Below are 15757 nucleotides of genomic sequence, written 5' to 3'. Positions count from 1 at the left end.
GAAGACTGAAACAAACACTTTTTAACAGCACCGTCTGACAAGTCAGGTGACCTCAGATTTACTGTCGTAATTCCTCCCGCTCATGTGAAAACATCCCCTCAGTAAAGTGACAGGAAGGATCCACAACACTCACATGAGGCGTGCTCTGAATTAGGTGATCGATGAGAATCTTACAAAACCACAGACTTTAGCATGAAGCTTCTCCTCTTGTCACAGACAGAGCTCCACTGCAGCTCGATACAGAAACACAAAGAGGAAATTCTGAACTAAACAGACTGAAACTTTGGAAGACATCAACTTGATTTGTGAAACTCAGACTGTTGAAGCCTCTAATTAGCTCGAACAATCTTTGGACAGTAAATCTTCAGCAGCCAGGTGGCGACATCCAGTAAAGCCTGAGTTTTGTCCAACCCTCCACCGTTTACAGGTCCCTGCACTGAAGAGATCCAAAAAAAAAAAAAACTGCATGAGGCCGTGTGGTTGGTTCTCACACAGGAGACGTGGTTTTGGGTGTGGGTGTGTGTGTGTGTGTGTGTATGTGTGTGTGTGTGTGTGTGTGTGTGTGGATCCATTTTCCCTCCTTCTAAATCAGCTTTCTGAATAGATTCAGTCAGGAGGTAATCTGACCAGACCTGAGCAGAAAATGGAGCGCAGAGACTCGGACACAGAGAGCAGTGTGCTGGGAGGGGGAGGCGTCCCAGGAGACCATTATGAAACACACACAAATACAACGCAGCCACACACACACCCAGTATAAACTCAGTTACACTTTACTGTACACACCAAAGCTCTGGCATCATCCCTGACTGACTCATTGTAGATTTCTTAATCCTGAAGCTCACAACTGTCTCAACACTTCAACCTTTACTTTAATCAGTTTCTGAATCTCCTAAAATTAATGAATCATTAACTGCAACCAGAACGAAGCTGGATCAACGGAGCAGTTGTGCGGCTCACACAGGGAATAAGGCTTTTTTTTTTTGACATATGATCAGGTACAAATATGACCACATCTCCACCCACCCACCCACACACACACACACACACACACACACACACACACACTGCTCTCCTCCAGCACACAGCTCTCTCTGTTTCCCTGCCAGTCCTGCAGACCTGCCCGCCTTGCTCACCAACAGATCCTCTTTCACTACAACTCCCCCAATTATCACACTGGACTCCTTTCCACAGACCTTCAGCTCACTTTCAAACCCCCACCCCCCTCCCCTCCCCTCCCCCGGCGCCTCAGATACATGAAGTAATAGAGGCCTGTGTGTGGAGGTAGATACAGGGTGTTTGTGCAGAGAGGCAGAGGCTCCTGAATCATCTAATAATCACACTTCTCTGAACTTTTCATACAGATTGTGCAGATGTTTGTATGAAGTTTGTATCGTACGTCACTTCCTCCTCCTCTGTCCTGACATCACAGCCACGTTGTGTTGTGGCAACCAGCCATTTCTCCACTGTGCACATCGCTCCAACGAGTTAGGCAACGCATAACTGTTAATGCTGCTGCCAGGTCCGGGCCACAGGCACAGTGTGATCTGTGAGGGGGGGCTGCCAGCTGTGACAAGCGCTAATTAAAATAGAACAACCATCACGAAAGCAGAGGAAGTGAGAGCCAGAACAGCTCCATCATTTATTTTATTCTTCTGCCTGAATTAAACGAGTGTTTTCACCAGTGAGGTTTGGTGACAGGCTGAGGAGTTTTGGGAGAATTTGAACTCCTGCCTGTCTGTGATTAAAACCCTGCGTCTGTCACACTCCCACTCTCTCTGAGTTACTCATACATCAGCCTCATAACGTCGTCCCGGCTGTACACTGCGTTCATACTGCGCCAGCACAGGAGACAGGTCTGCATCAACTCACTATCATTTTCTTGAACCAATCAGAGGAGTCGGGACCAGGCCAGGTCGCTCAACAGGGAAAATATGACTGTTCCTCAAAGAATGATGTGGAACCAGCACAGAAACATTCCTTTAAGATTAGCTCAACATATTCTGAGACTAAATTGAAAACAATCCACAGACTAAACAGAACGTGGAATTTAATTACACTTGTTGAAGGACGTTACAACCACACTGGATCCATTTCAAAATTGCAATAACTCATGTTTGTATTAAAACAAGGTGTGAACACGTCACTGACATATTATTATCTAATTAAATTCATGCATTGCACATGGATTTGTATTCCATCCAGCAGATATGGAACAGCAGCAGCATTTGTTTGCAGTCGTGCTTCTGGTAACTTGATAAAAGTTTGTCTTTGTTCTCTGCTAACAATCACCAGCTAGCTGCTAACTTTGCCGTACGGTGCTGGGCAGCTGGTGTAAAGCAGTTTTCTTTTTTCTCTGGGATCAGCTGCCTCAAACCAAAACAATGCTGATGAGAGCTGTGAGAGTGAACCAAACTAAAACAATGAGCTGAGGGTCATGATTCTCTGTGGGTTCATCTCTATGATTAACACCTATCAAATCACACATCGTCTTTTGATCAAATGTTGATACAAAATTTTAATTATTGCAGCTTTAATGTGATTGGATTCAAATCTACAGCTTTGGATAATGATGGAAATGATGATAAATGTACAGGCTGATACTCACCTGAAGTGATCACTGATAATATTACTGGTCATAGGAATCATGATATAAAACTGTAAGGACCAAGATAAATCATCTCTGCTGCAAACCTATGAAGACGTCTCACAAAAAGCCTGATGGCAGAGCTCCTTCTAACGACAGCATTAGTTTTTCCCCAATAAAGTATTTAACAGATTTTAGAGCGATTAAACAAAGTCTCCCTCCATTCTGCAAGACCTTAAAGTGTCTCTCTGTACCTCTATCTGCTGCACAGTGAGGTCCAGGAAGGTGTTCTCGTTGCGGACGCTGATCAGGCTCTTGGGGCCCTTACACCCCATGCTGGTGCCCAGGCCTCCGTTCAGCTTCACCACCACCAGTTTGTTCAGGCTGTCAGCCACGTTGTCCGGCAGCCCTCGAGCTGCGATCCTGTCGTAGGGCTGGATCTGGAGGAGGGGAAGATGGAAAGTTAGATTTTACTGCTTACTGCAAACAAACCAGTGATATTAGAGATGCAGAGCGGGGACTGTAAGAGCTTTGAGTGTGGGCTGATTAATTTCCAGCTGCGCAACATAATGAACTGAATTAATGTGGAAATGTGAAAATGTCACAACATGTTAATTTGTTCTGCTGCAAAGTGCTTTTTTGAAACAAGACGGGAAATGCGACACAAATAAAATACATAGCAAACATTCTGTGGCGTGTTCCTGTGTGAATGGTGCGGATGAGGGTAACTATGGCGGCGTAACACATCGTCTTCATCACTCCTGTTGGCGAGGCAGCAAAAATCATTACACTATGGTGTGTGTGTGCGTGCAGCTACATTACTGGGTCAATACTGCTGCTTATTCAACAGCATATTCACACATCATGTATTGACTTCTTTCGTTCTCTCCTGCAGAGCAGAGGGAGGTGAAGGGACGATGAGAACGAAGATGTGACTCTGGTTTGTACAGATTCACAGGAATGTCGTTGTCTAATTAAATTTGAATCAGCAGCAGGATTTTCAACATTGTTTTCCCACCGTTGTTGTGTTTCGTCTCAGGTTTCATCCACCTTGAATGAATTTCATTCTTTCACAGGAATTTTTTAAGAAGTTAAAAAAACAGTGAATGATGTGCAGAAGCATCCAGGGACACTAAATCCAAACCAGATGTTACAACAGCTTTTTGTTGTTAGGGTGAGAGCAAGCGTGTCAGTGTTAAAATCTACCTCTGTGTGTGAGTGTGAATATCAAAAGGCAGCGAGTCACCGTGTGTTGTTTCCTGCTAAAAGCACAGAGTTACTGATTAGTGGCTGCAGACTCGCAGCAGACCTCCTGATGGAAACAGACCGACCATCCTCTGGTGTTTGCCCCCACCCCCTGACCTCACCTCACCCCACGTGGAAGATGGGGTCACAAATACAACAGACAACCTCGACCCAGCTGCCGCTCACTCTCTTTCCTACACAGAGACAGGAAGTGGTCGGTGGTCGATGAAGACAATGCAGAGGGTAAAGCACGCGCTGATAATGTACCTAACAGTGTTGACTGACATGAATCCCTGCAGATCACATGAAATTCAGGAAGAAGTGAGAGGCTGTTTGTGTGTTTAGTTGCACTGAGTGAATTCTTTTTCAGCTGGAATCCCCATCCTACCCCTGTGCCCCCGGAGGGAAACAGCGTCCACTCCCAGATGTTCATTTCCCTTTCTGGACAATACAGATGGGGACAACATTTTCTCTCCTCCTATGCATGTGTGCAGACAACACCTCCTCAACCAGGCTGCTGAATAAACCTCCACCTCTATTATCATTCATTCTGTGTCAGACCTGAGAGAAATCCACAGGATATTTTATCTACAGCAGAGAGCCCAGTGATGGATGGTTTGGGTTCGACTCAGACACACAGCAGAGGGATTTTGCATGTTGAACAACAACTAACAAACAGACAAAGAATAGAAAAGAATAAAAAACCCACATGTGGCCTCAGCCTGCAGATATTCAAGGTGTGAGAAACCACAAACCTTCCTTGGGCACACAAAGCCGCAGTGTCATAACAACAGGAAGTTGTCTCTACCTTGTTGCATCTCTAATATACCGCACAGGCACACACAGACTCACAAATACACAATATGACCTTTTCAAATGCTCGGTGCTGCATGCCGTTAACTCTCCCTGCAGGATTTTTATTTTTTTTATTACAGCCTGCAAACGATAGTTTCCAATCCTTGACCCGAGGACAGGAGCGGTGCAGAGCTCAGTCTTCACTGAAGGAAACTGTTGTTGTGTGTTCTCACCCACATCTGCTTGTTTGTTTGTCAGCATTACACAAGAAGCACTGAACCAATCTGCACCAGACGTGGTGGAGGGTTGGGGCGCGGGCCGGGGACAAACCCGTTACATTTTGGTGCGGATCTGGTTAAAGAGGTGGATGTTTGGTGGATGTATGCGCTCTGCTGAGTGCTATCCTAGTTTGGTCAGCAAACCTCTAAAAAAAGCTGCCTTGCTTTTTAAAAGGCAGACTTCTGATCTTGTATTAAAATCTTGAACTTCGAATGGGTGCAGGTTTCTGATTGGACCCCAGGCTGAGCAGTCGATGTCTGTGTTCCTACCGTCTGCTGTTTTACCTGCTCCACTCTGCCATGACAGTGATATATGCAAATGTGAAGCAGCTGCAGGAGAAGCTTCACTGTCAGCAGTGTAAACAGTTTTCTGGCCAGGCATGCATTTACAACTGCATGGAGATGATGAGGTTATAACACAAATGAGACTTGAATGAGTCTGTAATTCACACATCAGGTAAATCCAGCTTCTTGTGACCGGTTGCGTCAGATCCAAATGTTTGAAATACCTTTCGCACCCAGAGCTTAAACGTTTAATCACGTTACTGGTTTTACTGAACATTGCTGTCACTGTCAGATGTTGATGTGAAACCACTGGCCCAGTGGGACGACATGTTACTATGTGATATGTGAATTAAATACTATGATAATATTAGATACAAATTAAACATTTAAGTCACTGTATGAAAACTTTACAGAGCTGTGAACCCTGTAGGTGTGTTATAACTCCTATTATAGGAATAATTCTGTATACAGGGCTTAAAATGATAAACTAAATAAACTGGTTCTCCTGTTTTGTTTTTTTTGATTCAGTAGTTCTTGTTCTTTCACATCCTGATTTCTCTCTTCATGCAGTCATAAACCACATCTCCTGCCTAGAAATACAAAACTGAACAATTTCAACGGAAATGAATCAGTCAAATGATCCATATTTTCAAAATGACAGACTTCTCTCCAGAATCTGAAGTAAATTTAGGTTATAAATGTAAGAACGAGTGGTTTCATATACCAGGACTGTTTGTGTTTGGATTAGGAAGGAAATACATTTTCCTAAAGATCTAATAATTGTCCTTTTCTTCCATTTCTTTAGGTAGAAGTAACCTAGTGAAACTGAGTAAAGTTGTAAGTAAACAAACAATAGAGTCCAGAATTATTAGGGTTATTTGAACTGTGCAGAACAGATCCTTAAATGTAACCCAGGACTTTAATGCGTGAAGAGATGTTGAGCTCCAGAAGCAACCAGAGGTGACTATGACAGTGACAGTGACAGTGATTTAGGTCAAATACCTCTACCTGTTTCTGCAGTGTGAGGATTTACTGCCTTTCCTCATCATGTGTCACAGTAAACTAAATATCTTGGACGCTGGGTCAGAACAGGACATCTGAAGATGTCACCTTGGGCTCTGTGATCCATGTATTTGACTAACAGCTGATATGTAGACTTAGTGATCAATCCAGACAGGTGAATTAACAATGATCAGCATTAGACATCACATTCATTATGTCAAATTACATGTTTTTGTGCACATATATAACAAAAACATTATTATGCAGATTTGTCAGTGCTCATTATTGTGTTATAAACTATATTGGAAGTTCCCATCATCTGCTTCTGTCTGTCTCCTCCACCACTCCTCTTTCATGTCATCTGTCTGCGTGACTTGGAGAAGCCTTTAGAAGCCAAATATACGCCAATTAATTATTGCTGCAGTGGGTCAGCCTGTCACCCTCACTCCTCGCAGCAGTGAGTGGGCAATCTGTGTCGAATCTGTCTTTGCAGACCAAAAAAGCTGCTGAATAATTAATCTGGTGTGGGGAGATTTTGAATTCCAGTGGCTGTGGTTGATAAGAAAGTTTGGTTTAACCCTGTGTTCTCCTGCCAAATGATGCCTCGTCACCCTCTCTCCTTCATCACTCTCTCGCACACACACTCCGTCTCATTACTGTGTGTAGCTGTCATTTTCACTTCATATTTCACTTAATGTTCCCTGTTTCATCACTCAACTCTCTACTTCCCTCTCCGAGCTCTAATCTTGTCTCTGCCTCCGTCTCTCTTTATGTAACTCTCAATTTCACTGTAAAGCCTCCTCTTTTCACACTTTCATTTTCCTGCTCCTCTGTCCATCTTTAATCTTCTCCATCTTTAATCTATTTCATTTCCCTCTCTCCCTCTCTTTCTCTCTCTCTCTTCTTTCCAGCTCTTGAGTTTGTAAATGAGGCGGCTCAGGATTTGAGTTTAATTCAGTTTCTCTTTGCTTGCTCCAGACTGAACAGAAAAACACAGCTCGCGCTGTGTGTGTGTGTGTGTGTGTGTGTGTGTGTGTGTTTGGTTAAAGAGTCCAGTGCCAGACGGCAAACTGAGGAGGTTCTGTCAATGTTCAGTGAAACAGAACCAAACATGGCCGACAAATGCCAGGGAGCAGCGAGTCTGGCTTGAAACCAGCTACGCCAGTTTTTCTTTGGGAGGAAGATTTGGACCACAGGTTGTAATTCCCTGGAGGGAGAGAGGATTCCCTGAGCACAGATAAAAAAAATAAAAAAAATCATTGTACCTAAAAAATAAGTTCCATTTAAAGACCTAGAATTCTGCTTACTGCTTTTATTTACTATATTTTAATGCTTTTACGTATCATGTTTATACTTTTCACAGCTACTTATATAAGTAAATAAAATGAATGTCTCACTCAGCAGCAGAGCTACTACTCAGGAACCTGAAAAATATGAATGACAGCGTCAAAGAAACTAATACAATTCTTGTAATTTTTTTAATTTTTAAAATCTCATAACTACCTCTATGTCTGTGCTTGTTGTTGTTTGTTTATGATTTGTTCCAAATTCCAGAAAAAAAAGCACCCTCTATAAAGGGTTCATTAGTTGTAACTTAGGTTTATTAATGTTAATAAATCAATGTTTTATAAATTGCCCAAAAAAAACCCAAAAAGTTGATCTCAATGACTCATAACTGATCTGTAAAGCACTAGTTAATAATTTACTAAATATTAATAAAGCCATTAAATACAACGGATGAAGCCTTTAGAAATGCCTTATTAGAAAGTCACTTCAAGCTTACACATTATTAACTCAGCACAGCCAGATTTATCTTTAGATCTATTTTAAATTAATAAATACATCAGTGTTTATGTAAATTTACCAAACAGTCCGACCTTTTCACTTCTGAGATGAGGATTTCACCCACTGGCTGAAATAAATCACTTGTGTCTAGGAACGAGAAAAAAATGACACTGCATTGCATAAAAACAGGTTTATTTTCTATGACTTCTCGTGTGTGCGTTTATTCTTGTGAAATACTGGATATTTTAGCCTTTCAAACATCCAACACGCCTTAAAATGACTCACTTTAAGTCTTGGAAACATGTCGTCTGCTGTCACTTCAGTGAAAATCTGATGGTAAACCAGTAACACCAGAATGACTTCAGTGTTCCTGTTAGTGTCACCACTTCAGAGCTTTGTTCTCTCCGTCCATTATTACGCTGCATGTTTTAGTCTTGACTTCATCAAACAGTAATTTGCTGTATCACGTCCAACAACATCACATAATCATTTTCCAGACATTACATTTTGTACAACTGTCTGATAGAGTATATTATTTTTATTTTTTGCAATGTCTTTGAATGTGACACTGTTCAAATTAAATAAGCAGGAAGTAAACTGCACAACTGTGCTTTCAGACACACAGCGGTTTTCATATGTAAACTTCTGTCATGTGACATTCAGTGACAGAATAGTTCACATGAGGTCACATGAGAAACCATTTATACAGTTTTTTGTCTTAAACCACAGGACGCCGAAACTGATTCATGAAAACTGATGAAGAATCTGTTCAAACCTAAAACAACCCGCATCACACTGCAGAGATTTCTGATAAATAAGTTCAATACCAGCCTGGTACAGCATCACTCAACCAAGCCGAGCTTTGGTTGACTTACACCCTCATTTCCTTGTTATGAAAATTTATATATCGGTGTTTTAATCTTTTCACCACTGCCGATGGAAAGAGAACTGCAGAGCCTGAACAGTTATCATAAGAAAATGTCCTGTTGGGCTCTGCCTTTGTTTAAGTGCACACATCCAGTGAGTGAACACCTGCGTATTTTAGTGTCATGATTAACTGGATAGAAAATGTAAATGTCGAAAAACATACAGCAGACTTCAGAGAAAAAAAAAAATTGAAAATGATTCAGATCTGCCCAAAAATGTAATGGGTTCTTCCTGCTTCCTGCGCCATCCCTCCACCAAATTCAGTGAAAATCCGTTCAGTAGTTTTTACATAATCCTGCTGATAAAGAAACTGACACAGGTGAAAACATAGCATCCTTAGCAGAGGTCATAAAGCACTAATATGTCCCAAATTATTGCTGAAATCTGACTCTTCCACATTATTTCTTTACTGTAACGTGTGCTTCCTGTAAGCTTTGTCTCAGTATGTTTGTGGCATCTCATTGTCTCTCTTAACAACAGCACATCTGCAGCGTTTTCAATGCTGTTCAATGCTTTCTACCATCACAACAAAGGAAAAACACATAAGCATAGATCCATTCTTCCTAAAGGAAACAGATCAGTGTGGTGAGACAGTGATTAACTTCACTGTGAATCAAAAATACATGAGCAGATAAGATTTCTATGTTTTTGATTTGTCTGTGCGGATGTGACCCCCCCCCACCCCAAAAAGTGAGTAATTTATAAGGACACTTAATCAAGACCATTTCCCTTTCTCAACCCCTTCACATTACACACACCGATATGTTTGGCTGAGTTCAAGACAAAGTCTCAGCAGAAGACAAAGGAAGTTTCTCAGAGTTTAAAATTCAGACTCATGTGCCTCTGCTGCTCCACTTACTCACTGGCTATTCTCAAGATCTGCTCCTGACTGCTCAGCATTTTGACTGACACAAAACACTGTGTTCAGACTTCAAGCATCCTCCCACGAGATCAGACCGAGTCAGATAAGTTTGCACCTTTCAATCTTGCACTTTAAAGCTTGCACAAAACATGGAAGCCCGGCGTTCAGGAAATCGAAGTAGGGCACAGTGGAAGCTCCCCCGTGACTGAAAACTATGCTTCTTCAGTGAAAGAGAACAAGGAAATCCTGCACAATCAACTCAAAGAAGCACTGATGACTTGGCACTTTAACTTTTTAAGTGACTGACCTACAGGAAGTTCACGTGGTTTGTCTGGTTTAGTGCCGAGAGGATAGTGAAGAGTCAGTGTCCACAGAGGTCTGCTGGAACATTTCAGTCAGTGTAGGAAAAATAAAGGGATCAATCTGATCTCTGAATGTGGATGAACATCACACCATCACATTATACTTACTTTACTTTATTAAAGAACATACACTTAAATAATAAATCTTATCCTGGTATCAGATTATATAATATTTTCAAGATGGTCTGACCACACACTGGATCCCTACCAGTACTCTTTGATTGTATTTGATTGTAAGACAAGGAGAGAAAGAGAAAAGAGAAAGATCCAGGGGTTGGCTGAGGGGTGGATAGGGATGGATAGGGAGGCTTTAACTCCATTGCATTTATTTTATTGCTATTTTTCACTGCAGATGAAGATTTTACATACAAACATATGACCAGCACATAAACTACGATTTTATAATTTGATCCCTATCGAGCTGTCTCACACCTCGACGTGTGAGGTAATAAAACTTGAAACTATCCTGAACTGGTTATTGAAGCATGGTTTACATTATCTCCAGAGGACATTTTAGATTCTGGAAATTAACCACATTTCAATGAAATGAAACCATTTAATTGAACTGATTTATGGTGGATCAATAAAACAGCTTAATGATTTTGAAGTTTTATTGGTCGTAGTTATATAAAACTTAGAAACAAAAGCCAAGACAGTGACAGGCCATAATTAGAAAGTATGGAAAGTAAAGAACCGTCATTTGAAAAAAAAAAAAAAAAAAAAACGTGACATCTATTCTTACAAAGAATCACTCGTTTATGTCATATTGTACAAATGGAAGAAGGTAACTTACAGTACAGTAAAAGAAATACAGTATATCCTCACTGACAAGTTACAGACCACTCCCTCCTTTGACTCGACGTGGATTTCACACTAACTACACACAGAGATTAAAGCTGAGATGGTAAAAGGCAGGAGTGCCACTTCAAAGATATGAACCACAAGGTTCTACCGTAATGTTGACTTTGGTTATTATTTTAGGGAGGGGACATTTTCAGCTCATAAAGGGAGGTGCATTCTCCATTTACAGGAATATTGCTACATACATGCATCCCTGTTTAGAGCTGTAAATGCAGTTTGTACAGTGCATCATTTCCAATTTTAATACATCTGTGGTGTCCAGGATATTCTGAGTCATATGTTTATTCCTGTGGGTTTGACCAAATGTGAGGGATGCGAATGGAAATGAAGAGTGGTGATATAACACATGGCGGAAACCACTTGGATGAGCATCAGTTCATTTTCAGACTGTACAGACTGTTTGGCCTCGTCTCGTCTGATGTCTCAGTTTCAAGCTGTGGCCTGTTTGGTTACAGACAGCTCATCATGATGAGTGACAGGTGCTGGGATGGGAGTTTGATCATCTGAAACTCGGACTGAAAACACACAAGAAAAGCTGCATGGTGGTTGCTTTCATTCCTGCACCACAGCCACAAAGACAAGACAAGAAGTGAATACTGAGAGGTCACTAACCCTAAAGCTAACCCCTAAACTCACCTGTACATACGTACCATTCATGTTGAAGTCTGACATGAATCATACATGCAGACTGTGATTCTTTATATATATATATATATTTATTTTTTGACATGGGACGAACCAGATGCATTGCGTGAGTGCGTTAGCATACATGCTAATTCCCAACACTTGTTCACAGGAAGCTTTTAAGAAAAAATGATAATAACAATAACATTAAAGACAATAATGATACTTGTGGCTCTATATCTAATGTAAATAAAATGCAGCCTCCACATTTTCTTCAGGGGAACCACTGTGTCGACACAGTTGGACGCAGATACAGTTCAGACGCACAGTTTTACTCATAAAACAGACGCTGGCACAACTGTTGCTGCAATCCAGTCACGCAACACAATGAACAATCAAAATGTGCAAGCGTGCATTCCCAGGTTGATTACCTTGTAATTAGGGAAGTCCCAATGAAGTCTTTCAGGTCGTGACCTGAAACCTGAGTCCTTTATTAATGAGTATCTGTCAAGTCTGCTCCAATATTTAACTTACGTAACTTCAGTGTTGACTGTGTAAATGACATGTTGAAGGTGTAAAAACCTTCATCTGATGCACTTCATTTTCTATGAGCTTCTTGATCCAACTACTGAAGGTCATAGTTCAAAAACGTTAAGTGTGGAAACTTAAATTATTGATAAGATATGAATCAAAGTTCACTTGGGAGAATGCCACCCCTGACAGTGACGTGACGCGATCCTCTAGAGAGAAGAGCTCTCACCCTGTTGGTTTTGTTGGAGTAAAGAAACACTCAGTTCCCTCGTGGTTGTACAGTGATGTTACAGAGTGGAGGTTCCTCCCTCACCATCTTTTTCGAGCACTGACAGCACAATGACAGCAGAGCAAACAAGCTGACAACAGCCAGGTTTAATTTAGGCCTCTCAACAAGTTGGTGACAGAATTAACTTTAATTAGCGACAGCTCATATGAGCGACTGCCGGCAGCGTTTGTTATTTTAACCACTCAGCGCAGGCTAAAAATGAGAAGCTGCAGCTGCACGTTTCCCACACTGCTTTGCTAATGATTATTAGCGTCTGAGCTTCATGAAACTGTGTCTGAACTCACTGCTGCACCCAAACAATATTCCACATCCAAACAGGCTGATTTTCACTGGCTTATGCAGCTGGATGCTGCACTTTGTGTTAAAGAAGGGGAGGTTTTTCTTCTTACAAGCCAATCCAACAGACAGTGTGTGTGTGTGTGTGTGTGTGTGTGTGTGTGTGTGTGTGTGTGTGTGTGTGTGTGTGTGTGTGTGTGTGTGTACACTTGTCTTAATCCTTCTGTGTATGCACAACATGCTGGAATATTTTAAACACTTGTAAGATGCATACATCCAAACTTTCTCTCTCCCCATAAACATGTTCTCATTCTCTCAGACACAGAATAAAAACACTCACCGAGTCCTCTGGAGGTCTTTGTATCTTGATCCACTCGACCGACGGCCCCTTCACCTGCAGAAATCTGTGGAAAAGATTCTTGAAGCCCTCAAAGTCTTTCCTGGACGCCTGAAAAACACAAATATTTTACGGTATTTTAAACTTTACTCATTCCTGAAAGGCTGGCTGAGGTTTCCCAAGGACTACTACAGTTTTGTTCAACCACAATTTCAATTAACAGAAGGATGAAAATGGACCAAATGGTTGCCAAAATGCACCAATCATCCACCAGGTCTCTCTGAGGGCAGCTGAATAAACTGTGTTTATTGGAGCGGAACTGAAACGACTGCTGCACTAATAGGAAGTGATATTAGATAAAACAGTCAGGTGAAGCCTCAAATGTAAAATGTGGGTTTGATCACCTGGAAATTACACAGTCGCACGTGAGCTGAACGAGCCACTTCAGTGAAACAAGTGTGTTTAAAGACGTGTGATTAATGGATGAAGTACGTGAAGCTGCTGAACAAGCTTCACCACACATAGGATGTCACATTTGATTTTAAGGATGTCTTCAGTAATTACAGAATTATCTCTGTTCACCACACAGATATTATAGCATCATGTGTTTATGTAGTGCTGATTTCTCAGAATTATACATTGACACTCAGCTAATCAGCTGATGTATTTGAACTTACAGTCTATAAGACAGCATCAGGATGTGATGCAGCACCTCCAGTGGTTTCATTTGTTTTGGGATGAGATGATTTTATATAGATTTATTTAGAAAATCCTTCTTTGTGTTTCTTTTTTCTGGATTTGCTTGGTATTACTTTCTAATCCCAGTATTTACCAATATTTAATTAAGAAAAGATTCATTTAAAATGAATTTAAAGTATTAATGAAGGTAAATACTTGATTTTAACTGTGTATGTGTCCATGTGAACATGGCTTTTTTTGCTTTCGTTAACTGTTGGTGCTTAAATACAAAAGCTTGTTGTGTGAACCCACTTGAGTGAGGGCGTGTATGAAGTCCTGACTGATTGTCCCCTTTGACCCTTTTTCTCTCTGTGTATCGTTCCATCTTTTGTGATTGCGCCTGGTTAATGTCTGTAAGAGGCAACTGCCAAACCCCGTGTGTGTGTTCAGTCAACACCCTTTTAGTGACAGCTTGGTCTCCAGGTTTGTTGATTGTATTACAGCACAGAAAACACAGAGTAAACAGATGAAATGACGGTGAGTCTCGTGTTCTCGCAGCTGTTTAGGACACAGTTTGGATTTTAGCCTGTGGTTGTGATTAATCAGCTGATGTGGGCTGACAAGTGATCACTCCCAACACCAGAATTCCTTTTGGGCAAACATGACAAAGCTACAGGGTCTCAGTTGGGCTGGGTCTGTCTAATGACGCATTATATTATGATTCAGGCCGACAAAATGGGTGAATGTTTGCTTAAAAACCTCTCCTGCTGCAATTTTATGACATAAACTTTATGTGTGTGTGTAAGCACGTAGGTGGAACCCTCATTGGCACCGTGCTACAGTATGTGTCACTTTTGTGTTTTCCCAGAGTTCATGTGAGACCCCACCACCCTCTAAATCACTACCAGATGGTCGGAGAGGCAGCGAGAGAAAGCGAGTCAGTGTCAGTGTACCTCTCTCTCCGCCCCTGTGGTGGTGTCCAGCAGTTTCTCCAGCTCCGCGTGCATGGAGCTCTCCAGCTGCTGCCGCATCATTTCCTGGAACTGAGCCATCCCTCTGTTGGCCACTCCTTTACTCAGACCTGGACAGGGACGATAGAGGAAGATGAGGGGACGAGGTTTTTCACAGCTTCAATATATCTGACACAATCTGGATCCTCAGAAAGCTTCTTGCTTCCACTTTGAATCGTTTTGTTGACTCAAACCATCTGTTTCAGCCACTAACAGTGCTTCCATTACAGTCTGTACACAAGTCTATTTTCCACAGTCCCACTATCTTGGTCACGGTTCTTTAATAACCTAACTTAGGCATCATTATCTCTATAGTCATTATTCATGTTGTTTATTCATGTTATCAGTTCTTTTTTCAAATCTCCACCATCTATATAAATATTGGCCTTGAAAATCTGTAGTTAAAACACAACCAGCAGGGCTGGAAAACTCTGACCCGTCAGACGGTTTGACACAGAGCAGTCGACCAAAGATTCTCTGAGCCTAATTATCTTAAGTGTGAACTAGCACGAGTAGCTTTGGCTTGTCACACACAGTAAATGTGAGAACATCATCTGAAATTCAAAAGCGCCAGACGATGCCTGTGACCAAATTAAGCTGCTGAGGCTTTTGGTTTCCCTGCACTGTGAACGTCAAAGAGGTTTCAGACGTACCACTGCAGGCTTATATTAACATAAACACGTATCATACACGTTACGACCATGACAGGATGATCTATTGCCAATATTTTTTAAAGTATTTTGAAGATTGCCTTAATAGTCGAGGGAGCGTCTGAAAGTCACCAAATGACTCAGTTTGGTTCTGAGTATTTGATAACTTACAGATTCCTGCCAGTCTGTGTTTCAGCAGCCTTCTCATTGGTTCGTACAGCAGCCCAGAGTGACCTCACCACAGAGCGACTGACAGGCTCGGGCAAACAATCAAAAACACGACAACAGGAAACCGTCCTTTATGGTAACGTGTGACAAGACAAATCCAGTGTCTTTATGAACTGACACCAGCAGCAGGAGGAAGTGTGGAGCCTTC

General features: G+C 41.6%; 1 protein-coding gene across 3 annotated transcripts in view; it reads right to left on the bottom strand.

Moving 5' to 3' along the window:
- Positions 1 to 15757, bottom strand: part of ugp2b (UDP-glucose pyrophosphorylase 2b) — a 30953-nt gene that overhangs the window by 12882 nt on the left and 2314 nt on the right. For all 3 annotated transcript variants that reach the window (XM_071479851.1, XM_071479852.1, XM_071479850.1), the window contains exons 2-4: positions 14675 to 14802; positions 13047 to 13154; positions 2839 to 3024 (exon numbers count right to left, since the gene is read on the bottom strand). In XM_071479851.1, coding sequence (XP_071335952.1) covers positions 2839 to 3024; positions 13047 to 13154; positions 14675 to 14773 — 393 coding nt within the window. In that variant the 5' untranslated portion in view covers positions 14774 to 14802. The remainder of the gene's footprint in view (positions 1 to 2838; positions 3025 to 13046; positions 13155 to 14674; positions 14803 to 15757) is intronic.

This window comes from Trachinotus anak, unplaced genomic scaffold (genome assembly GCF_046630095.1).
Source record: "Trachinotus anak isolate AG129_WGS33_773 ecotype Australia unplaced genomic scaffold, CSIRO_AGI_Tana_v1 ptg000007l, whole genome shotgun sequence".
Lineage (NCBI taxonomy): Eukaryota > Metazoa > Chordata > Actinopteri > Carangiformes > Carangidae > Trachinotus > Trachinotus anak.
The sequence above is the reverse complement of the archived record's forward strand: the minus strand, read 5'-3'. Positions and strand labels throughout refer to the sequence as shown.